Genomic DNA, 23,626 nt, shown 5'->3' on the forward strand with positions numbered 1-23,626 from the left:
AGTAAAAGCAGAATAAAACTTCTGTCCAGTGTGCAATGGCATAAAAAAAAAACAATGCCTAGGAATTATTAGTAATGGGATGGTAAATACAACCAAGAATACTATAATGCCTTTGTATCGCTTCATGGTGCAACCGCACCTTGAGTATTGCATTCAATTCTGGTCGCCCTATCTCAAAAAAGGTATAGTGGAATTAGAAAAAGGTCAAAAAAAGAGCAACCAAAATGATAAAGAGGATGGAACTCCTCTCATATGGGGAAAGGTTAAAGAGTTTAGGGTTCTTGGAAAAGAGACAGCTAAGGGCAGACATGATAGAGGTCTACAAAATGCTGAGTGGTGAAGTGAATTGATTTTTTTTTTTTTTTTTACTCAAGAAGTACAAAGACTAGGGGGGGGGCACCCAATGAAGTTACATGGAAATACTTTTTCACTTAACGAATAGTTAAGCTCTGGAACTTGTGGCTAGAAGATGTGGTAACAGCAGTTAATGTATCTGGGTTTAAAAAAAGGTTTGGCCAAGTTCCTGGAGGAAAAGTCCATTGTCTGCTATTGAGATAGACATGGGGAAGCCATTGCTTGCACTCAGATTGGTAGAATGGAATAGTGCTACTATTTGGGTTTCTGCCAGCTATCTGGATTGGCCACTGTTGGAATTGGGCTAGATGGAATTGGTCTGATCCGGTATGTCTATTCTTTTGTTCTTATTCATTTTCTTAAACCAGTGTTTCTCAACCTAGTCCTCAGGGCACAACCAGCCAGTCAGGTTTTCAGGAATATGTATATGAGATAGATTTGCATATTAAGGAGGCATATCTTATCGTGCATATGCATTTGGGATATCCTGAAAACCCAACTGACTGGGTGTGCCCCAAGAACTGGGGTGAGAAGCGCTGCCTTAAACCCCTCATTTCTCTTACAATGTTTTTCTTAATTAGAAATGTGAATTTGTAACATGTTCTGTGTTGAAAGCCACTTGCTGTTGTCTATAGTTTAGAATCTCTTCCTCAAGGTGGCCTACAGCCAAAGAACCTTTAGTATGAATTCTCTTACAACACATCATTATTCTTAAAATGTGTACTTGTAGATATTACGTGAAAAATAAATACAGGGTGGAGTTAGAACTCTCAAAATTCAGTTCTTCATGTCTTTTCACCCTTTCTTCCTCAGGCCAACCCCAAAGGCTAGGGAAATGACCAAACACTGGAAGCAGATCTATCCCAAGGGCTATGCAAGCAGTGCAGATGGGGAGGAGGGCACAAATATCTACTCCCTGTCCATTATCTCCTACGTTGTGGATGGGGCGGGGCACCAGGGGGAGTGTTGCACAGGGCACGGTTCTGGCTCAGGGTGCAGCTGACTGGAGGGTCCAAGGTTGATCGCAATGCCGCTTGTTGTTTAGTGGAAAGAGGGGAGGAGGGCAAGCCCCCCCCCCCCCCACCAAAAGATTTTAGTGCATCACCATCACCTTCCTGCTGTGTCTAGAAAGGATTGCATTGCCAGAGTTGCAAGCAGAAGCCTGCTCTCAATGGGGATTTTTCAATTGCCAGCAAAAACACGTAGCAAAGAACGTGTGTGAGGGGGGGGGGGGGGGGTAAAAGTTGGAAGACAAAAGTTTGATCTCATTCTGTCAGCTTGCATTTTGGTTACTTTAATAATGGTTTTAAGTCTTGTCTTAAGTCAGGGATAAGCAAACTCTTCCCTAGTAGTGGCGAGTCATGCTTGAATAGATGCTGCCAGGTTCATGACCACACAAATGGTCATTAGATCATGTCTGAAGTTTCAAAAGGCTGGACGCATTTGATGATATCTTGCTCCATAATCTTCATCTTCCTTCTTTCTCTGGCAAGGTAGACTCTGTTCAGGTTCTCATGTACAGACCCTGCTATGTCTTGCAGCAGCTAGCTAAGACCTTCTTGTTTGGCATGCTTAACTTTGTTACTGGTTCAGCATTTTCCTCTCTCAAATCCACAGTCTTCTTCACCTCCCTGTATGACAGATGGATGGCAAAAGTTAGCTGCAGTCAAATAAATGTCTTGTAGTGCCTTCAACCCAAAGCGTAAGTCACATTTTAGCTCAATTATGTCTTCCCTTCCTAAAAACCAGAGGCCCGATATTCAACCAGTGATGCTCAGTGTTTTGCTGACTACTGCCAGGGTTAAACCCAGAAATTTAATGCCAGGCCATGTCCGGGCTTCAGCATTGAATTTACGGGTTTGCAGAGCCAGCTAGCATGTAGCTGGTTAAGTGTGATACTCAGCACTTAATGGGGCACCACATAAAGATAGGACTGATTTTTATGTGATCCCATAGATGTGATGACCTTTGCCAGTTACATGTTGAATATCAGCACTTAACTGGCCAAGTACCAATTCTGCCCCCGGAATGCCCCCCCCCCCCCCCCCCCCCCAAAATAGCCAGTTTTCAGTTCAATGCTAACCAAGGACTCTGGCTGACTTGCGGAGAGAGACGCTACTTAGCCTTTGTGTGAAGATTTCACAAAGAGCGTAGCGGCTGTTGTAGGAAGCAAAATTTGGAAAAAGAAAAAACCCAGCACACAGTTCAAAGTTAAAAGATAATGTGTAATGCCTAGTATTTTCTGAGTACAAGATCATTACAGAGAGAGTTTTTAATGAGGGCGAGTGGAACTAGGGGTATGAGTTTGATGTGCACATTTGATATTTAATTTTGCACTGTTGTGGTTTTTGAGAAGGAAGCGCATACATAAAAAATAAAAACCACAGAGAGGCTCCATGATTGAGATGCTCACCGCCCCACGAGACTAATGAACATATGAGTAAGATCTCGTTTAAGGGTCTGTGAAGACTCAGAGCCCTCCATTACATAGAACTGTTGATGTCATAATATATATCAGATTAGATTCAATGTGCAATCAACCTCTTGCCCACATTTTTGTATCCACGTTTTGAGCTTCTGGCTTGTTTTTGGTGAGTTGATTATTACCAGGGCATTCATTTTGGGATTATTTTTGCTTTATTGGTCAACCATTAATTTTCAGAAGCATTGGTTATGTGCCGCTGAAAATTATCGGTTAGCTCCGAACAGGCAAATTAACCAGCCAGGAGCCATTTATGGCCGGTTAAATTGCTTTGAATTATCAACCCGCACAACTTTAGACATCCAGGCTTTATACACTGGAATATAAAGAGTTTACTGTTGCTGACATGTGTTTCCTTGATATACTTGTGAGTCTAGGTAGAAAGATGCAGGTCAGCATCAAATTACTAAAAGTCATTCAAGAAAGGGCATCCAACTCAGAATAAGGACTTTCAGGTTGGTACCTCGCACTGCTGCTGGTATTTTAGTACAGGATCTGCCGATGTACAACCTGTTCCAAAATACATGAGAAATGAATGCTCAACGCTGGTTACGTCCAGAATGAAAATCCATGTTACAAACAAAAACTATGAACAGGGCAAAACAAGGGATGTTGTAAAATGTTCATTTAAATGGTCATGTGGAGCAGTTGCCTAATGGTCTGCAGAGAAGCCTGTTTCAAATCCCACTGCAGCTCCTCATGATCTGGGGCAGGGCACTTAGGGGTCCTTTCACAAAGGTGCACTAAATTTAGATATGCCCATATATTTCTGTGTGTGGCTATAGCGTTTAGCGTGCACTAAAAATGCTAGTACACTTTTGTAAAAGACCTCAATTCTCTGTTGCTTCAGAGACCAACTTAGAATGTGCATCCTCCAAAGACAGAAAAATACCTCCTGTACCTGGATGTTCACTGCTTTGATGGCTTGAAGGTGGTTTATAAGAAATAAATTAAAATAAAAACTTTGTAATTTTAGCAAGATGCCTTACTTCTTTGTTGTATATCCTTAGTTGCTGTACTTATATTACAAGTTCAACCAGTTCATTGAATATTTGGTGTCTTTGGAATAATAAATACAAATAATAGTGGAAGGGGCTGACCAAGATGGCTGCTACCATGTGAGCTCTGCTCAAATGCTCAGGATTCTTTGTGGTAATTTTCCTTACTGAGGGTAATTAGGAAAGGAAAGATGAGGGCTTTTCCCTCGCAGCCCTCTAATTTAGCTTCCTCTTCAACAATGGATCGATTTGTTCAGGATTTGGGTACAGGAGAAGCTGTTTCTGGTGCAGTCCCACTGGAGTCTCTTCCAGAGACAGGAGGACCAGAGGCAGTGGCGTTCCTAGGGGGGCTGACACCCGGGGCGGATCGCCGATGCGCCCCGCCCCTGGATGCAGTGTGACCCCTCCCCCCCGTGAAAGAACCCCCCTGGGGTGCATGCCGCTGGGGGGGGGGGGGGGTGCTGCGCGCGCCTGTCCTTCCTTCGTTCTATGCTCCCTCTGCCCCGGAACAGGAAGTAACCTGTTCCGGGGCAGAGGGAGCATGGAACGAAGGAAGGCCAGGCGCGCACAGCACCCCCCCCAGCGGCGTGCACCCGGGGCGGACCGCCCCCACCGCCCCCCCCCCCCCCAAGGAATGCCACTGACCAGAGCAGTCCCTTGGGGTGGAACACTGGTTGAGCCCAGAACAGAGGGCCTCAACCGCTAGCTTTGGCCCAGGGTATGATCCCAGCTGAAAAGGGGATACTGGGAGGTGATTCGTTCTTTGAAGTGTGAGGGAGAACCATCAGAGAGGCATCTCAGGAGAGCGTGGAGCCACAGGGGATCGCCCAGGAGCAGCGAGCTTGGGGTGGTTGGTGAACTGCTGTTGACTGGGAGCAGTGCAAGCCTGTCTCTTCTTCCTTCTAGTTTAATATTACTCAACCTGAAACTTTCACGTTGGACTCAATCTGGACAGCTATTAATAAATTGGGTAAGTCTGTTGACTTCTTAAAATGTTCTAATGAGTGGTAAAAGTTCAAGAATTGGAGCAGAAGGTACTCAAAAATCAAGTTGATGCCATCTCTGACAACTGTGAAATCTTTTCAGCCTACTGTAATTAAGGAAAATATTCTTAAAGCTAAGGTGGAAACTGCTGCAAGGAATAACAAAGTACTTAATTTTCCATTTCTATTTTCTATCTCAGGTAAGGAATTGTTTAAAGAGATTTTACAAGTATCATCTGAACTTCTACCGCCGTTAGTAAAATTTTTTTTATTTGCCTCCATTTAAACGAGCTGATGATGGGACTCAGTTGGAACAAAAACAACCCATGGAACCCTTGGATGGTTCATCTGACCACTCGTCTAGTTACTTTTGCTTCAGATAAAGACTGGGTTCTACATAAGTATTTTAAAAACAGAAATAAAAAGTTCTTGAACTTTAAAATCAGTATGTTTCCAGATGTTTCACGTGAAACACAACAGAAGAGGAAGCAATTTTTTCTATTGAGACCTGCAGTTTTACAAGTGGGAAATTTGTTCTTTCTTAAATTTCCGTGTAAATGTGTGATTAAGTATAGATCGCACAAATATGTTTGTTTGGTTTTTTTAAAATTCTACTCAGCTCTCTGCGTTAGTGTTTTTAATGAGCTAACAATTAGCGTGTGTGCTAACAGTGTAGGCGCCTATAAGGATATTGTAGGCGTGTACAAGGTTAATGTGTGTACATGATTAACACGCATTAAAAAAAAAGCTAACGTGCCTATAACATGGCTTACTAAACCGGACCCTGAGTACCATGAAAGTCCATAGTTCCTGATGCTGTCACAGAGCCTGGTAAGCGTATTAAAGAGGTGACTTCCCTTAACCCCTCCAGGAGAGAGCTGCTTAATTGGAGCTCCTTTCTGCAACCTGAACGTGCTGGGTACCAGGTCTAAATACCAATATCTATCATTTTGGACACTGGTGTCCCTTCCCCTTCTGAAATTGTAGTTGGATGTCCATATTTTGCCCTCCCTCAATTCCACCCAAAACAAGCTCAGACCACACCTCTTTGCCATAAGGATGTATTGCTGTTTTAGACATCCAGATCCTGGCTTTATAAAATCGGGATTTGGACATATACAATATGGATATCTATATGCCAGTTTTTGTACATCTAAAACATAAATACAGCTTCTAAAATAAGGGCCATAATTTCCCTTACTAACTTGCTAGGTGTTCTGATAGTATTTAAAGCAGTAAGTTTTTGCTGGATATCTCAAAAGCAAGCTACAAATAAGTGGACTTAGTTTGCTTCCTCTTTTATACTTACTATGGGGCCTTCTTTAACTTTACATAAGTTTCTTTTTGTGCAACTTTTATTATAAACGCCACCTTTTCTTTTGAAAATCCCTGCTCCCTGATACCACTTCTTGGTTCATGCTATATTTGTAGTTTTGTTCTTCAGTGCAGTGCCTACAATTTAATAGATACGCACCTACACACTCTCTCTTGAAGTCCCCTCTCCCGCACTCCCACCAATCCTAAAACCCCTCCCACAGATAAAATTATTAGTCCTTCATGTCCCCCTTTTCAACTCGCCACTGTTATATTCCGCTGTTCTATTCCCGAATGATACCCCGAACTTACTCTGTCTTTTACAATTCTTCTTAATGTAACCTATAAGCGCACTGCAACCAACTGTACTCCCATATACTCCGCTGTTCCATCCCAAATGATACCCTGTATTTACTTTGTTTTCTATAACTCTTCACAATGTAACTCAGAATTGTACTGCAACCAATTGCACTTCCATCATTCACAATGTATTGTAAGCCACAATGAGCCCGCAAATAGGTGGGAAAATGTGGGATACAAATGCAAATAAATAAATAAATAAATGCCTGCATGGATTTCTGATTAGCATTAGTTCCTGCTCATTAAAGCCACATCCTCTGTGGAGGAGGAGCTTTCAAACAAAGAAAGAAGAAAACCAAGGTAACCCCACACACCACGAACACAGAAAAAGCACCGTGGGATTGACCAAACAGTTGAACTAGGAATTCATCAAGGATGTCCTTTATTCAGCAGTGGTGTATGATACACACTTGATCAGGATGAAAAACTGTGGTGAGACAACGGGACCCAACACAGGCCATGTTTCGGCATCAATGCCTTCATCAGGCGTCCTAGTTGGGATGTCTTGTGCATTAGCAGGATTATAAGAAGGTATACCAAATAAGTTATTATCAAAGGAACAATATGAGCAATCAATAGCAGAGAGACGCCGTTCTTGGATGCTGTGTCTTCAGGAAAGAAGTGTCTCCCTGCTAATGATTGCTCATAGTGTTCCTAACCACCAATTATTGGCACTAATTTGGTTTTACAGGCATTCCTGCCTTCATGCTCTTCTGTAATGCTGCATGCCCAAAAGGGGGCGTCAGGGCCATTCCAAAATTCAGGCGCAGTGTTAGACAATACCCCATAACTGGTGATATTCAATGGGGCTAGCCAGCTACCTCCTGCTGAATATCATCTGTTAGTGGCTAGCAGACAGTTAGTTATATCAGCTGACATAACTGGCTATCCGCCGATTTTCAGCCCCACTTTAGTGGCTATATTTGGCTGTATGAATATGTGGGATATCTTTGGCCAGTGGGAAGATAAACCGGCTGAATATCAACATAGCCGGTTATCTTTGAACTGGCCGAAAATAAACAGCATATTTAACGCCGGTCACCGGAAATGGCCCGGCATTGAATATCTGGGTTTAGCGGTGACTGTGGGAGCTAGCCGGTCTAACTCCCGCGGTCTGAATATCGGCCTCAATAACATTTATAGAATTCCCATTATAATGTCTGAAGTTAGTTAGTCCAATAAAAAGGTATCATCTTATTTTCCATTTTCTGTTTTGATTTTTACTTATTCACCTTTCAAGTGGACTAACACACAACTTTATCCAAAACTTTTAGGACAGGATAACCGAGGTGCTTAGTTACACATGTTCAGCTCTTCTCCCTTCCTTTTACCTGGCCAGGTGTAGAACAGCCTCAACAACATTGGTGCCGTCCTTGGCACTGGTCTCACAGAACAGGGCGTTGTAGGCCTAAAAGAAAAGGCAACATATTCAAGTCAGAATAAACTGGAAGGAATGGAGCAGAAAGATGTGGCAAGATGGGCCACAGCTAGAGTATGAACTGAAGTCTTCTAGGGATTAAAGCATGATAACGGCAGAGTTGCACACCAAATCAGTTCTACAATAGTAGCATAAATCAGTAGTTGTGCACCAAACTTTAGGTACATTTATAGATGGTGGTTAGAGGCTGATCAAATGTCAGTTTTGGTTTCAGATTTGGCATCGAAACCAGCCCGAAATCCAGGTTCAGGTTTCTGCCGAGTATGCCAGTGCATATTCAGTAGAAATCAAAATTCTCCCCTCTCCCACCCGTGACCACTCTCCATTCCCCCTTGGATCACTCGATGGTAGAAGACATGCTTCCCCCCCCCCCCCCCCCCCCCCCACCGCAGGAAAGGAATCCCTCTGAGCCATCACGCCCCCCCCCCCCCCACCCCAGGCAGAGACCTGGCTTCCCCAGGCTGCCCAACTACTCCTGTAGGCCCTCCCCAGGCCAACCTTAACAAGGTCTGGTGGTCTAGTGGCCTAATCCCAGTGCCACTGCTGAGACTTCCTGTGGTGGCTTCATGAGACTGCTGTGGGAGATCCCGTCAGCTATTTTGAGATTGATTTTGTTTACGCCAGTGCCAATCTCAAGTCACTTCTGCTAATGCCAGTGCCAAATCTCAAAATGGCTGCCAGGACCTCCTGTGGCAGTCTCGGTGGCCATTTCCATTGAGCACCAACACCAGACAGGAATGAAGAAGCCAGTAGACCACAAGGGCTTGTTAATGTAAGCCCAGGTAGGGCCGATGGGGGGGGATTGGCAGCTCTAGGGACCAGGTCTCTGCTGGGGGAGGGGCGCAGCAGCCTGGAGGGATTCCTTTTCTGTGGTGGGAGTGGGGGGTTGCATCTTCTTCCACTGAGTGGTGAATTTTGGCCGCGGTTTTGGTTTCGGTTGGCCTCTAATGGTGGTACCTAAATCCGGCAGTTGGGCACATAATTACAGCTATTCTATAAAGTGTGTGCAAAACTAGTCAGAATACCCATGACCCACAGATGTGAATGTCCCCTTTGCAGTTATATGCTAGTACACTGCTGTTACCTTCCATTTGAGCACCATAAGTTAAGATGCTTAATTGGCTCCTAACTTTTAGTACACTATATACTGTAGAATTACTCTGCATAAGCATTGCCATAATATTTGCAGAACATATCCACAAGAAGCAGCATGGCAACCTCAACAGTGCTATGGTACATGTAAACCAAGCTGCTTAAGCTCTGAAAGATCCTTCAGAGCCTTTCACAAAGGTCTGATATGGTCTTGAGAGCTCTTTAAAGGTATCGCTGTGTACAAAGACTCCAGTTTTCTCCAGGACCAATAATGATTACTAGAACTCGTCACATTAATATGTTAGTAAATAGAGCAGATCCACTATCTTGTTATTGATACAGAAGCAGGACATGCAAAAATGGCACCACTTTTTAGTGTTGCTTTCACTCTCCTAAGAAATGCCTACTCACCATGGCCAATTTCTCTCCATGTGAAGTATGGATACCACGGGAGTCTGGCAGCTCTGCTCTCCGATCAATCTTGTTGCCAATCACCATTAGTGGAATAGATTTCTCTGCAGAATTCTAACACAGCGAAACACACACTGATTACCAAGTCTTTGCTTTCTACAGAAACAGTAGGGTTTCCCAAACCTGCCAGGTTGAACACCCCCCCCCCCCCCCCCAAAGCAGTCAGGATTTCAGGCAATCAACATGAGATCAATCCGTATGTATATATAAGACCCGTGAATGCAAATCTGTCTCATGCATCTTCATAGACAGTCCCAAAAACAACAACAAGGCAGACGATCCGCAAACTCCAATGTGGAACAAACAAATCAGATCAGTGGTAAATCCGAACAAATCTTTATTGCAGAATTTCAATCTAATAGAATGCCCAATACAGGCCATGTTTCACCCCAAGTGGCTGCGTCAGGGGCTATACTGTGATCTTCATCACCAAAATAAGTAAATGGTGTATTCAATAGTTTCCACCATACATAATTGGGAGCCAACTGAATATGGCACCAGAGCAGATAAAAAAAGCCAGCACAATCTCTACTTCAAAGTAAAAGGTGCTCTCCAGAAGATGGCAGCATGCTACCACGCACTAAAGTAGAGATTGTGCTGGGGGGGGGGGGGGGTTCTGACGCAGCCCCTTTGGGCGAAACATGGCTTGTGTCGGGCATTCTATTAATTGAAATTCTGCTAGGAGATATAAGTGATGAGCTAAAAATGAACTTACTGCAAGTATTTTCCTAGAGCAGCACTGCCTATATTTCCTATCCTGGGAAGAGTGGAAATTTTAAAAGGGTAGACAAACAGCCCAGAACACCGGAGCCAGACTCATCTTTGGAAAACCTAAATATGAAAGTGCAAAGCCCCTGAGAGAGAAACTTCACTGGCTCCCGCTCAAGGAACGAATTGAGTTCAAGATCTGCACAACAGTACACAAAATCATTCACGCAGATGCCCCACTCTATATGCTAAACCTGGTGGACCTACCGCCCAGAAACGCCAAAAGATCGGCCCGCAAATTCCTCAATCTGAATTTCCCCAGCTGTAAAGGAGTGAAATACAAACAGGCTTATGCTATGACCTTTGCAAAAGTACACAGTTCTGGAATGCGTTACCCAAGACCCTGAAAACCATGAACAATCTAACCAGCTTCCGCAAAGCTTTGAAAACACACCTCTTCAACAAAGCTTACAAAAGTCAACCTCAATGATACATATCATCCCTTAAACTACCCAAGCACACCAAAATCACCTCTCACACAACCTACCCAACATCTAAATCCTCTTCTACCCCAGCTTTTGATCAACTGTATTTACATCATATATTGACTTTATCATAACCTTACTCTGTAAGCCACATTGAGCCTGCAAAAAGGTGGGAAAATGTGGGGTACAAATGCAATAAATAAATTTATGTACAGAAAATATCTTTGAAAATTGTAATTACTCTGGAATTCATTGCCAGTGAATGCTTAGTGGGGTTTAAAAAAGGTTTAGATAACTTGCTAAAAGAAAAGTCCATAAATCATTATTAAAATGGACTTGGGGGAAAATCCACTGCTTATTTCTAGGATAAGCAGCATAAAATGTACTGTACTTTTTTGGGATCTTGACAGATACTTGTGACCTGGATTGGCCTCTGTTGGAAACAGGATTCTGGGCTTGATGGGCCTTCGGTCTGTCCCAGTATGGCAATGCTTATGTTTTTATGTCTTTTAAAATTGTTTACAACTCCAAAGCAATGACTGGCATCACAGGACATGGGCAGGTTGCACTTGTCCAAGAAGCCCAGCAAACTCCAGAAGTGTGCTGGAGTCGGAGAGCAGAGGGTGGGACATGCCCAGATTGGGCAGGGTAGGGCCACCACCAGTACAGAGCCTCCTAAAACCACAATTAGGAACTTATAATGTGGAACATGTTTGTTTTACAAAGGACAAAACATCGTTCAGCTAATTGCCCCAGTACTACACTGAGCTTTTAGGAAATGGAGCATAGAAACGTTATGAAAGATTTTTACTCTGTTTTTCCTAATGCATCACTGGATAGTAACAGGGATACAGCCCAGTGTTGCTAATCTCCAATTTCCTTAACAATTCTTCTGTCTTCTGAACTGCTGGGTACATTTAAACAAAGAATGTTATCAAGTAGTCATGCGCCCACATGAACTCTTAAGAGTTCTTCTTAGTGTGGAGTCTCCTGGGGACAATGGCAGTTATTCTGAACTAGTTCTAGCCACAAGGGGGCGCTGTGTGCTGTTCAATGCATATAAGCACACTGCTAAAATCAGCTATATTGCATGACTTATCCAGTTAGGTGATATATTCAGTGCCAAACCAGATAAGATTAGCAGTTAAATTGGACCACATAAATAGCAGTCTTATATTTAACCACTATAACTTAACTGGTCAGTTGGGTCCTTTCCCTTCTGTTACCTTTATCTCCTCCATCCATTCACGAACATTGAGGAAGCTGCTCTCCGAGGTGACATCGTACATCAGCAACACCCCATGTGCCTTCCGGAAATAGGACTTGGCTATACTACGGAACCTGGAACAGAAAATCAAGAAGCGTTACCCTAACATAAACATAAAGGAATCGTGTTCAGAAGGAATGGATCCTAAGGAGCTTAGCCAAGATTGGGTGGCAGAGCCAGTGGCGGGAGGCGGGGATGGTGCTGGGCAGACTTATACGGTCTGTGCCAGAGCCGGTGGTGGGAGGCGGGGATAGTGCTGGGCAGACTTATACAGTCTGTGCCCTGAAAAGGACAGGTACAAATCAAGGTAAAGTATACACAAAAAGTAGCACATGTGAGTTTATCTTGTTGGGCAGACTGGATGGACCGTGCAGGTCTTTTTCTGCCATCATCTACTATGTTACTAACATCCTACGGGGTTATCTAAATTTAGGTAGCTCTCTTCTTAATGGAGGTGAAAGCGATAGTTAAAACCAACCTTCCCTTGAGAAAATTCTGAATCAGATTCCACTCAAACAGAAATATTACCAAGGAGAAGAGTCAATATGGTAAAAAGAATTTATTAAACTCAACCCAGCATGGCCACCTTTCACCCTCAGGCTACATCAGGGTTTTAAAACATCAATAAATGTATGATGTATTCATAGGGAAAATAAGCTTTAAAAATAATTCTGGCAAGATCTTCCTTGAACCTAAGGCAGCATATCTCAACTGCACAGCACAGCCTGAGAACAAACTGTGGTCACATCAGGCTTGATTTTAATAAATTATTTTTACTCTATTGACAGTTATCCTTGGTAATATTTCATTTTGGCCTTGGTTTTTTGCATTACCCATGGATGGGCTAGAGTGTAAATTTTAAGGGGCTTTGATGTTAGCTTCAGAACTTTTAGTACAAGAACAGTGTTGGACAGACTTCTACAGTCTGTGCCCTGAGAATGCGAAAGACAAATCAAACTTGGGTATAGCTATAAAGTATCGCATACCATGTAAAATGAGTTTATCTTGCTGGGCAGACTGGATGGACAGTACAGGTCTTTATCTGCCATCATTTACTATGTTATGTTACCTCTCTTTTACTTATCAGATACTGCTTGTCCTGCACAAGGACAAGAAGGATTACTGTTAGCTTCACCATTGTGACTAACTTTCCTGGCAAGTGAACAAAAGCTGAGCAAGACAATCCAAACTGTTCTTGCAAGAAAAAAAACACTGGAGTACTGTACGCTGCTTCTTCTTAGAGTTTTACAGTTTGTCTCCTAAAGTTGTGGACATTAAAGGACTTCTATCAAGATCCAGTGTTAGACGTGTTGGGGACCCATATCCTGCTGTCTGGCAGGCCACATTCAGCTTCAGGTAGAATCAGGTCCCCTGTAGCATGGGGGCTCAGGGTAGTTGCCCTGGTTTCATCCCCCTGACGATCACCCTGCTTGTACACAACCAGAAAATAGCAGATAAATTAATTTAGGGGCCCTTTCAGCACACTGCAGTAAAAGATGGCCTTAGCACGTCCTTAAACGGGTCATTCCCGCACACTAAGGACATTTTTACCACAGGGGTAAAACGATCAATTTTTCTATTGTCAGTATTGATAGCCAAGCGCTAATTTTCCTATTAGCACGTGAACCTCTACCGTCACCTATTTTGTAGGCGGTAAAGGCTCACACATTAATCGGTTAGCGCACGGCAATGTAGCTGCGTTAACCGATTAGCGCAGAACACATCCACTCTTTGCCGCCCAGACCTGCTCCAGTGCTAAAAAATAGATTTTATTTTTTAGCGTCCGGGTAGCGCATGCCGATTCCAAAATTACTGCGGGACGCCTGAGCACGCCCTCAGTAAGGCATTTTTTTTGGTGCGGTAAGTATGCATTAGTGCATGCCACAGCTTAGTAAAAGGGCCCCTTAATTTAAAATAGTTTTATTCAGCAACCTTTCACTAACTAAGCCTAAACAGAGTGCATTACAAAAAAAAAAAACATAAAATCTAATAAAAACATAAAAAACTTTGACATACCAATAACAACATCAGCATCACAAAACAAAACAAACCACCAGTTGCTTCATACCTTTCCTGACCAGCTGTGTCCCAGATCTGTAGTGTTGTACGTTCCCCATCAACTAAGAGCTTTTTCATCTGGAAATCAACTCCTAAATAGCAAGAAAACGGAGGGGGGAAAACCACAGGAAAAAAAATTATCCAAAAAGAAAAAACAGTCACAATTAGAAAGGGATTAAAGGGGCTTGAATGTTATCAAGCAGAGATTCTGCTACATCGCAGGGCACATTACATTTTTGTTCCCTTATAACTTGCATTTATTTATTTTAAAAACCTATAACCCGCTTAACACCTAAGCAGCTACCATAAAAACATACATAATTAAACTACAAATACGCTGCCATGATCATCTTTCATCATTTATCTGTGCCCAATCATTAAGCATTAACAAATGCCTGAACTAAAAGCTGTGTCTTTAACAGTTTCTTAAACTGCAAAACATTTGAGCATAAACACAATTGACCAAGTAAGGGGGTTCCACATCAGAGGTCCTGCTATCGAAAATGCTGAAGCCCTCGTCACAGCATACTGTACAGTTTTAAAAAGAAATAGACAGACATTTTGCTTTACCTAATGTGGTCGGAAGTTCCCCGCGGAACTCATTCAAACATAGTCGGAGCAGGAAACTGGATTTTCCAGCTCCCGCATCTCCAGCCAGTACCAGCCTGTATATGGGGCCAGCATTCTGGGAGTCCTCTTCCACCATAACCCCATCTTTCTAGAAAGAGGAAGAAAAGCAAATTCCAAGTCAGTACTTTAGATATTTTGTGTGCACCTCCATGGGCTGTAAATGATTCAGATGTAATCTGAAAAACCACAGGCTTTTGCTTCTGCTGCTTGAGCTGTAATTAAGCATTTTAGCGCTTGGGGTGAATATCTCTGTCCTCTGCTCCCCTCTCATCTGATCCTCAGCCCTTTCTTGCTTGCTTCTGTTTTCCCTTCTTCCAACCTTGCAACTCCGACGCCTCTATTTTTCTATTTTTCTCTATTGGCCGCTGTCGTGGACAGGATGCTGGGCTCGATGGACCCTTGGTCTTTTCCCAGTGTGGCATTACTTATGTACTTCAAAGACCCCTAATGCATCCTGTTCAGGCAAAACATAGCCACATCAGGTGTTTTGTTCTACAAAAACATTTGACTGTTTGGACTTTTGGATCGTTGATGCTATATTTCTTCTGCTTCCGAATTGATAAACTCTAATAGGACCAATATTTAAAAGCATTTATCTGGGGAGCAGCGCGGAATATTACTTTATCCAAATTTATTTATTTTATTTTATTACATTTGTATCCCACCTCTTTGCAGGCTCAATGTGGCTTACAATTCATCGTGGCCAGTGCAAAATATTTGGGTACATGTTTAAATGCAGACCACGGAGTTTAATCATTGATCTGAATATGTTCTTGTCTTCAGAACCCACTGAGCTGATTGTGTAACTGGGTCTTATGGAGACAGGATTTTGCTGATGTCAATATGTCAAGACTAGTTGCAGAAACATAAGATCTTCATACGTAAATGCTCCAAAATATCCTCCTACCCCATGTGGGACAGAAACAGCAACTCACAGGACATCCCACATGATAGGAGAGGCCTGTCTCAGCACTCGTCTCTAGTCTCTGAATCTACATCTAACACCAGGTCAAATTTAGGGATTGTCTTCATTCCCTGTAAGTTGCACCAAGGTGTGGCCAGCGGCGTACCAAGGGCGGGGCGGTGGCGGTCTGCCCCGGGTGCATGCCACTGGAAGGGTGCAGAGAGCAGCCGCGCGCCTGTTGGCTCTGCTGGTTCCCTGCTCCCTCTGTCCCGGAACAGGTTACTTCCTGTTCTGGGGCAGAGGGAGCAGGGAACCAGCAGAGCAGAGGGCCGCGTGGCTGCTCCCAGAAGTTAGGAATGCACCCGGGGGGGGGGGGGGGTGCGCATCGGCGATCCAGGTGGCAGCCAACCTAGGATCGTCACTGGGTGTGACCTTAAGAACTTTAGCTGGAAGCTCTCTCTCTCTCTGAGCTAATTGCTTAGTTTCATTTCTCCTCTGTACTCTTGGTCATTTTATTTCTTTGCCCACTCCTATGGGGATCGCCTGGAATTAAAGCCTTAGACTACTGGGTACCTTTGGCATGAAAGCAGGGAGCCGCTTCCTGGAGGAGGCAGATGATTCAGAGCGACTAACCGGTCGAGAGACTGTCCTGCCCTTAGCTCTGCCATCAGCCTCTGTCATCTGCAGAAATGCAAAGAAAGGTCACTGGGAGCAGATCAATAGCGCTTCCAAAAGTTAAATGGTTTTAAAACACGCACACTATTATCTAGTATTTCATATCCAGGTGTAATACCAGAAAAGATGACGTTATATAAAGGACCAACTCCATGAATATATGATTACATAAAAAAATATCAATACAGAACCATAATCATTCAACTAGATTCACCACAAACGGTCATAAGTTCTACTGGACCACAATAAGTTACCGGAAGGGGATGATGTACATAAGCTTTGGAAACCACATAGACCCTTTCTTCAGATCTGTGCTACATGTCAGTTAGATTACACAGTGGCGGTATAACAAATGCAATAAACCAAATACCACGTGTGAGACCAGAATTAAACAACATGGTCATTCTTGAGAAGAATCCTAAAGTCAAGTTTCTGAAGTTCGGACCCTAAAATTTCCTTTTCTATTTGTACATGTTCTTGTCTGAAAGCCTGGACTTAGCCCACACAAGACCTGAACTTCTCACCTCCACATCTGAGGGCAAGTAGGAATAACTTTGATGCATAGTCTCCTCCGAGCTCTCACTGCGGTCACTCTCAAAATCACTGGAAGAGTTGTCCTCGTCACTGTGCGGCAGGGAAACTCCACTGTCAAGATACTTATCAGCCCAATGGGCCACGTTTGAGAACTTCCTGTAGGAATCATCTTCAGATGTATAGCTAAAGGTAGATTTAGATGGTTAATAGCTAGAAAGCTGTTATAAAGCATGGGCTCATTGCTCCCATGGCACAGTATTTTCTCACCTGCTGTATGTGATCACAGGTAACGTATTTGGACTCACTCTGTCCGGTAAACTGTGACGACCAGGGGACGAGTGCTGCAAGAGGAAAAGAAGGCACAAGTTACACTTCTTGTGCAGAATTTTAGCCGGCAAGTCTTACTACTACTACTACTACTATTTAGCATTTCTATAGCGCTACAAGGCGTATGCAGTGCTGCACAAACATAGAAGAAAGACAGTCCCTGCTCAAAGAGCTTACAATCTAATAGACAAAAAATAAAGGAAGCAAATCAAATCAATTAATGTGTACAGGAAGGAGGAGAGGAGGGTAGGTGGAGGCGAGTGGTTACAAGTGGTTACGAGTCAAAAGCAATGTTAAAGAGGTGGGCTTTCAGTCTAGATTTAAAGGTGGCCAAGGATGGGGCAAGACATAGGGGCTCAGGAAGTTTATTCCAGGCATAGGGTGCAGCGAGACAGAAGGCGCGAAGTCTGGAGTTGGCAGTAGTGGAGAAGGGAACAGATAAGAAGGATTTATCCATGGGGCGGAGTGCACGGGAAGGGGTGTAGGGAAGGACGAGTGTGGAGAGATACTGGGGAGCAGCAGAGTGAGTACATTTATAGGTTAGTAGAAGAAGTTTGAACAGGATGCGAAAACGGATAGGGAGCCAGTGAAGCGACTTGAGGAGAGGGGTAGTACGAGTAAAGCGACCCTGGCGGAAGACGAGACGGGCAGCAGAGTTTTGAACAGACTGGAGAGGGGAGAGGTGACTAAGTGGGAGGCCAGCAAGAAGCAGATTGCAGTAGTCTAAACGAGAGGTGACAAGGGTGTGGATGAGGGTTTTGGTAGAGTGCTCAGAAAGAAAGGGGCGGATTTTACGGATGTGGTAAAGAAAGAAACGACAGGTCTTGGCGATCTGCTGGATATGAGCAGAGAAGAAGAGTCAAAGATGACCCCAAGGTTTCGAGCTGAGGAGTCAGGGAGAAAGAGAGCCATCAACAGAAATAGAAAATGGGGGGAGCGGGGAGGTGGGTTTGGGGGGGAAAATGAGAAGCTCGGTTATGGTCATATTTAATTTCAGGTGGCATTGAGACATCCAGACAGCAATATCAGACAAGCACGCTGAAACTTTGGTTTGGATGCAAGGTGAGATATCAGGAGTAGAAAGGTCTGAAAGTCTTCAGTGTAAAAAAGCAATAGTTCTCTTTCTCCCTTCTTCTGATACATCCCAAATGGTGCAGCCATATTTTAGAGCAGTGTTTCCCAAGATCAGACACTGAGTACCCCTTGCCAGTCAGGTTTTCAGGATATCCACAATGAATATGCATGAAAGAGATTTGCATACATTGCCTCCATTATGTGCAAATCTCTTTCATGCATATTCATTGTGGATATCCTGAAAACCTGACTGGCAAGGAGTACTCCAGGTTCGGACTTGGGAAATACTGTTTTAGAACTCAATTCACCATATATATTGGCTTTTCCAAATAAAAATTATTGTCAATGAGGATATTCAGGAGATATTTAACGTGGTCAGAGAGATATTCAGGCTATACGGAGAGAGCTTCACGGAGAGAGTGGTGGATGCTTGGAATGCCCTCCCGCGGGAGGTGGTGGAGAGGAAAACTGTAACGGAATTCAAACATGCGTGGGATAAACATAAAGGAATCCTGTTCAGAAGGAAAGGATCCTCAGGAGCTTAACCGAGATTGGATAGCAGAGCCGGTAGTGGGAGGCGGGGCTGGAGGTTGGGAGGCGGGGATAGCGCTGGGCAGACTTATACGGTCTGTGCCAGAGCCGGTGGTGGGAGGCAGGGATAGAGCTGGGCAGACTTATACAGTCTGTGCCAGAGTCGGTGGTTGGGAGGCGGGGATAGTGCTGGGCAGACTTAAACGGTCTGTGCCAGAGCCGGTGGTGGGAGGCGGGGCTAGTGCTGGGCAGACTTATACGGTCTGTGCCCTGAAGAGCACAGGTACAAATCAAAGTAGGGTATACACAAAAGTAGCACACATGAGTTGTCTTGTTGGGCAGACTGGATGGACCGTGCAGGTCTTTTTCTGCCGTCATCTACTATGTTACTATGTTACTATACAGGAGAGCAGAGCCATCCCAAATGCTCCATTTATACCCTCCACTCCACAAAGGTTATATACCTACAGGGTGAGGCAAGTTTTTTTTTTTTTTGGAATTTCAAAGTGAAATTTTACAGCTTTATTTGTTGTTACTATCTACGTTTATGCCCCAAGTGGAATGAAATTATCTTTAAATATGGCAGTTACAGACTTTTTACATGACCACCCAGCGACTTTCACGCATTCACAAATATTTGCACTGTACAACTACCATTATTTGACAAAAAACAAAAAAAACCCGAGATATCAGCTTACTGTTAATGACATCACAGTGATGTAGACTTTTTTCTGAGAAGCAATGATGGAGACCTGTCACAAGCTCCACCCAAAACTGCAAACAATCGCCGAGCTCAAGGAAGTGCTGCAGATGAGCTGGGTCAGCCTGCCACAGGGACCGATCGACAAGGCTGTTAAGAACTTCCAAAAGCGACCGAAGATCTGTGTTAAAGGTGGGGGTGGACACTTCCAATGACGTCTTTGCATTGGCTTCCGATTAAGTACCAGATACAATATAAAATACTGATATTGATTTGTAAAACTTTAACGGATGTGTCTGCTGACTATTTTAAACAAGTTATAGGTTATGAGTCAGGTCGTTTATTGAGGTCAACGGGAACTAGACAGTTGATGCATCTTCTTTGGCTAAAGTTCATTAGTATGGGATTTGCGTTACAAGACATATAAGGAGAGACTTGCTGACCTGAACATGTATACCCTGGAAGAAAGGAGAAACAGGAGTGATATGGATACAGACATTCAAATATTTGAAAGGTATTAATCCGCAAATGAACCTTTTCCGGAGATGGGAAGGTGGTAGAACTAGAGGACATGAAATGAGATTGAAGGGGGGGAAGACTCAAGAAAAATGTAAGGAAGTATTTTTTCACGGAGAGAGTGGTGGATACTTGGAATGCCCTCCCGCGGGAGGTGGTGGAGATGAAAACGTTAACGGAATTCAAAAATGCGTGGGATAAACATAAAGGAATCCTGTTCAGAAGGAATGGATCCTCAGAAGCTTAGCGGAGATTGGGTGGCAGCACCAGCGGTTGGGAGGCAGGGCTAGTACTGGGCAGACTTCTACGGTTTGTGCCCTGAAAATGGTTGATACAAATCAAGGTCAGGTATACATATAAAGTAGCACATATGAGTTTATCTTGTTGGGCAGACTGGATGGATTGTACAGGTCTTTGTCTGCCATCATCTACTATGTTACTATATTAGGTTGTAATATCCGTATTTGTGGAATGAGTTATCAGGACTGATTCATTTATCAACATCCATATCTGATTTTAAGAAAAAACTGAAAACCTATTTATTTGTTCAGGCTTAATTGTGATTTAATGATGCAATGATGTTAACATACATAGGTTTTTTTACTTAAAGTGATTTTCGGGTTTTGAGACTGGTTCCCTTACATTCTACTACTGTATATTTCAACATACATAGGTTAACATACATAAAATAAACAAACATTGTTGATACCTGTTAACATACCATCCTTATGTTAACAGGCATCAAGAATGTTTGTTTGTTTATTTTATGTATGTTTGTTCGTACACCACTTAGGTGATAAGCAGGTTATAAATGTAATAAATAAACAGTGACTGCGGAATTCTGCCACATTATTATTGTATTGTTTGAATGACGTTATTTTACTGTGTTTTCTGTTGAACAGTTTTAATGCACAAAAATCGTTGGTAGTAACACTAACCCCCCCCCGCCCCGTTTACTAAGCTGCTCTAATGGCTGCCGTGCGCTAATGCCGTCACAGCCCATTCACTTTGAATGGGTTGTGTCGGCATTGCTTTGCGGCAGCTGCTAGCACAGCTTAGTAAACAGGGGGTTAAAATGTCAGTAACATTTTTTAACGTAGCTTAAGATAATTAAATGTTGTGTAATAGTAATATGTAAGTATGATGACTAATAAGTATGTAAAATTTCTCACTGAAATTCAAAGCCGTTGCTGAGAAAACGGTAAAAATCTCTAGGGGGTTACTTTTTTTTGTCTCACCCTGTATATGCTTATATAGGTTTTATTTGCCTCTTGGAACCCTCAACCCCAAATACATGGGCCGATGATCAGAAGCAAACACGGGCGCTAGAGGCCAATTGAGCCTGTGTTTGCTCCCGCCCAATGAACAGAGCTGGTGAGCGTGTGTAATAACACACTAGCCAGCTCACAATGCTAACTGCATGCAAATAAGGGTCTCCCACATTCATCCCTCATGATCAGTGGGCAAACAAGGGCGCTGCTACAGTTGCAAACCTTATGCCAGCTCGGAGCTGGCGTTAGGGTTTGCTAGTGAGGGAGGAATAAGGGAGACCCACTGACGAGGTCTGACAAGTCCGGCCTTTACTCCCGGACCTGTCAAACCTAAGCCTGCCCCCCCCCCCCCTCCAAAAAAATAAAAAATCCACTGGACATAAATTTGCATGCTTTTAGCTTTGATCATAGGGGCGTTATAGGCCCACGCTGTTCCGGAGCTATTTTTAGAGTGCCGTTTGGAACAGTGTGGAGCTTTTGATCATCAACCCAACAGTCTATTGCATTGACACACTGCACCTACTTCTACTTGTATCTAATTTTCACATCCATTTCAGCACAGAAAACGCTCCCAATCAGAACTGCATACATTTCTATCATATATATTTTTTTAGAGCCCAAGCTGGGGCAGATTGAGCCCACTGTGATTATCCTGATTTCTACTCTACTGAACTAATATGAAAAGCGACTTCACTGAACTTCTTGCTCAGCTGCAGCTTCGCCAACTTCTCAGCTGTTGGCATACAGACCTGGACTGAATAATTCCGCAAATAAGATGCCAAAATTGTTAGGGCAAATCTTCGTGACGTAATAGCACTTGTTTGAAATCTAGCCAACGTACTCTTTCTCAAGCATACCAAAGATTCCAACTCACCCGCTGCCTTGAATTTTCTGAATTAGAGAGGAGTGCAGACCTCAGACTGTCATTGCTGTCGTAAAGGGACTTATTTGCTGCCCTGTAATAAGGATAAACAGATTGATAATGCATGTCTGTGTCTCACTCAATAATTCTCCCATCCCTTCTGCTTATTCAAGTCTCTTTTTCAGCCATGCTCCTACAGTACTATGCTAGGGATGTTGACTAAGCTGTTGCTAAGGTGAGTGATGATGGCTGGAAAATCCAGACCATGAGATCCAGTCGAAAGCATATGCACTCTTTGATATTTTCCTTGATCCCTCTGCTTTTCATCTCTACCCCATTCAGGGATCATGTACTTTATCAACTGCACACAAGCGATCAGTATACATAAGAACACAAGAGGTGCCATGCTAAGACAAACCAGTGGTTCAGCAAGCCAAGCATTATGTCTCCAACAGTAGTCAGTCTGGGTCACTTGTGAAGAACCCAGCAGATCTTGATAGGATAGTGCCGGCTACATCTTTGCAATGTGAGAAGCCGAAATGTACATAATACTGAAGATGTGGTTGCACCATGGATAAGTGCAGAGCTATTATACCATCTTTGCATCAATGGCGTAGCTAGGTGGGGCCAAGGGGGCCTGGACCCCCCAAATTTGCTCTGGGCCCTGGTTGGCTGGTGGGGGTCCCCAACCCCCGCCAGCTGAAGACTTTGTCCAGCACTGGTCTGCGACGGCGCTGCCGCATTGCCTGCCCTGCTGTCTCTTCCCCTCACATCGGGCATGCGCAGTTTCACTAAAAGGAGCATGCTGGATGTGAGCGGAAGAGAGAGTAGGGCAGGTAACGTGGTGGCGCCAGAGACCAGCACTGGACGAAGTCTGCAGCACCCCCGTCAGCCAAGGTATTGCGGCGGAAGTGCTGCAGCTGGTGGGGGTTGGGGACCCCTGCCAGCCAAGATGTTACAGCGGCAGCAGTGGGCGGCGGGGGGGGGGGGGGGGCGACCAAAAAGTGCCACCCCCCACCTTGGACTCTGTCTCCCTCCCACCTTGAGGTCTGGCTAAGCCCCTGCTTTGTGTTCTGGTTCCTTTCTGAATAATTCTTAACATTCTACTTGCTTTTTGGCATTGCAAAGGGCTCAGGAACATTATCGAATAGAATTTAACACAGGCCAATCTGGCATAGGACTAATTCTTCATGCAGCATCACAGGCACAAACATATGAGATATCAGAGCCCATAGTTCCTTCTCAGTAGCACAGAGCAATAGTAGGTAAAGCATCAAATACAATGTGCTTCCATGTTAATCTTTATGACAGTGTAATAACAAAGAGTAGGTATAGGCATAACCAAGACAGGAGGGCATTGGGTTAGCATGGGTAGGAGAGCAGCATGTAGACTAAATAAATGTGTTATATACATACTGCAGAATTTCAATCTGGCTGCTAATTCCTCTGCTGTCTTCAGCCACCATCCTCATAATCTCTTTCTCCCTGAACCAAGAAAGAATGTTAAAACACAGAAGACAACTACAGAAAGCATAACATCTTCCATCATGCTGAAAGATAGTTTCCATCCAATACACCGAACCAGTCTTCAC

The 23,626-nt window shown here is 43.7% G+C and overlaps 1 protein-coding gene across 1 annotated transcript in view; it reads right to left on the reverse strand.

Annotated features, from left to right (window-relative positions):
- Window positions 1-745: 745 nt before the first annotated feature.
- LOC115459846 (ras and EF-hand domain-containing protein-like) overlaps window positions 746-23,626 on the reverse strand; it is a 91,750-nt gene continuing 68,869 nt past the window's right edge. The window contains exons 7-17 of the mRNA XM_030189644.1: window positions 23,451-23,519; window positions 22,047-22,128; window positions 17,021-17,094; window positions 16,744-16,936; window positions 16,118-16,225; window positions 14,581-14,728; window positions 14,021-14,102; window positions 11,912-12,026; window positions 9,433-9,546; window positions 7,823-7,899; window positions 746-1,985 (exon numbers count right to left, since the gene is read on the reverse strand). Of these exons, the coding sequence (XP_030045504.1) occupies window positions 1,883-1,985; window positions 7,823-7,899; window positions 9,433-9,546; window positions 11,912-12,026; window positions 14,021-14,102; window positions 14,581-14,728; window positions 16,118-16,225; window positions 16,744-16,936; window positions 17,021-17,094; window positions 22,047-22,128; window positions 23,451-23,519 (1,165 nt within the window). The 3' untranslated portion in view covers window positions 746-1,882. The remainder of the gene's footprint in view (window positions 1,986-7,822; window positions 7,900-9,432; window positions 9,547-11,911; window positions 12,027-14,020; window positions 14,103-14,580; window positions 14,729-16,117; window positions 16,226-16,743; window positions 16,937-17,020; window positions 17,095-22,046; window positions 22,129-23,450; window positions 23,520-23,626) is intronic.

Source organism: Microcaecilia unicolor, chromosome 1 (genome assembly GCF_901765095.1).
Source record: "Microcaecilia unicolor chromosome 1, aMicUni1.1, whole genome shotgun sequence".
Classification (NCBI taxonomy): domain Eukaryota; kingdom Metazoa; phylum Chordata; class Amphibia; order Gymnophiona; family Siphonopidae; genus Microcaecilia; species Microcaecilia unicolor.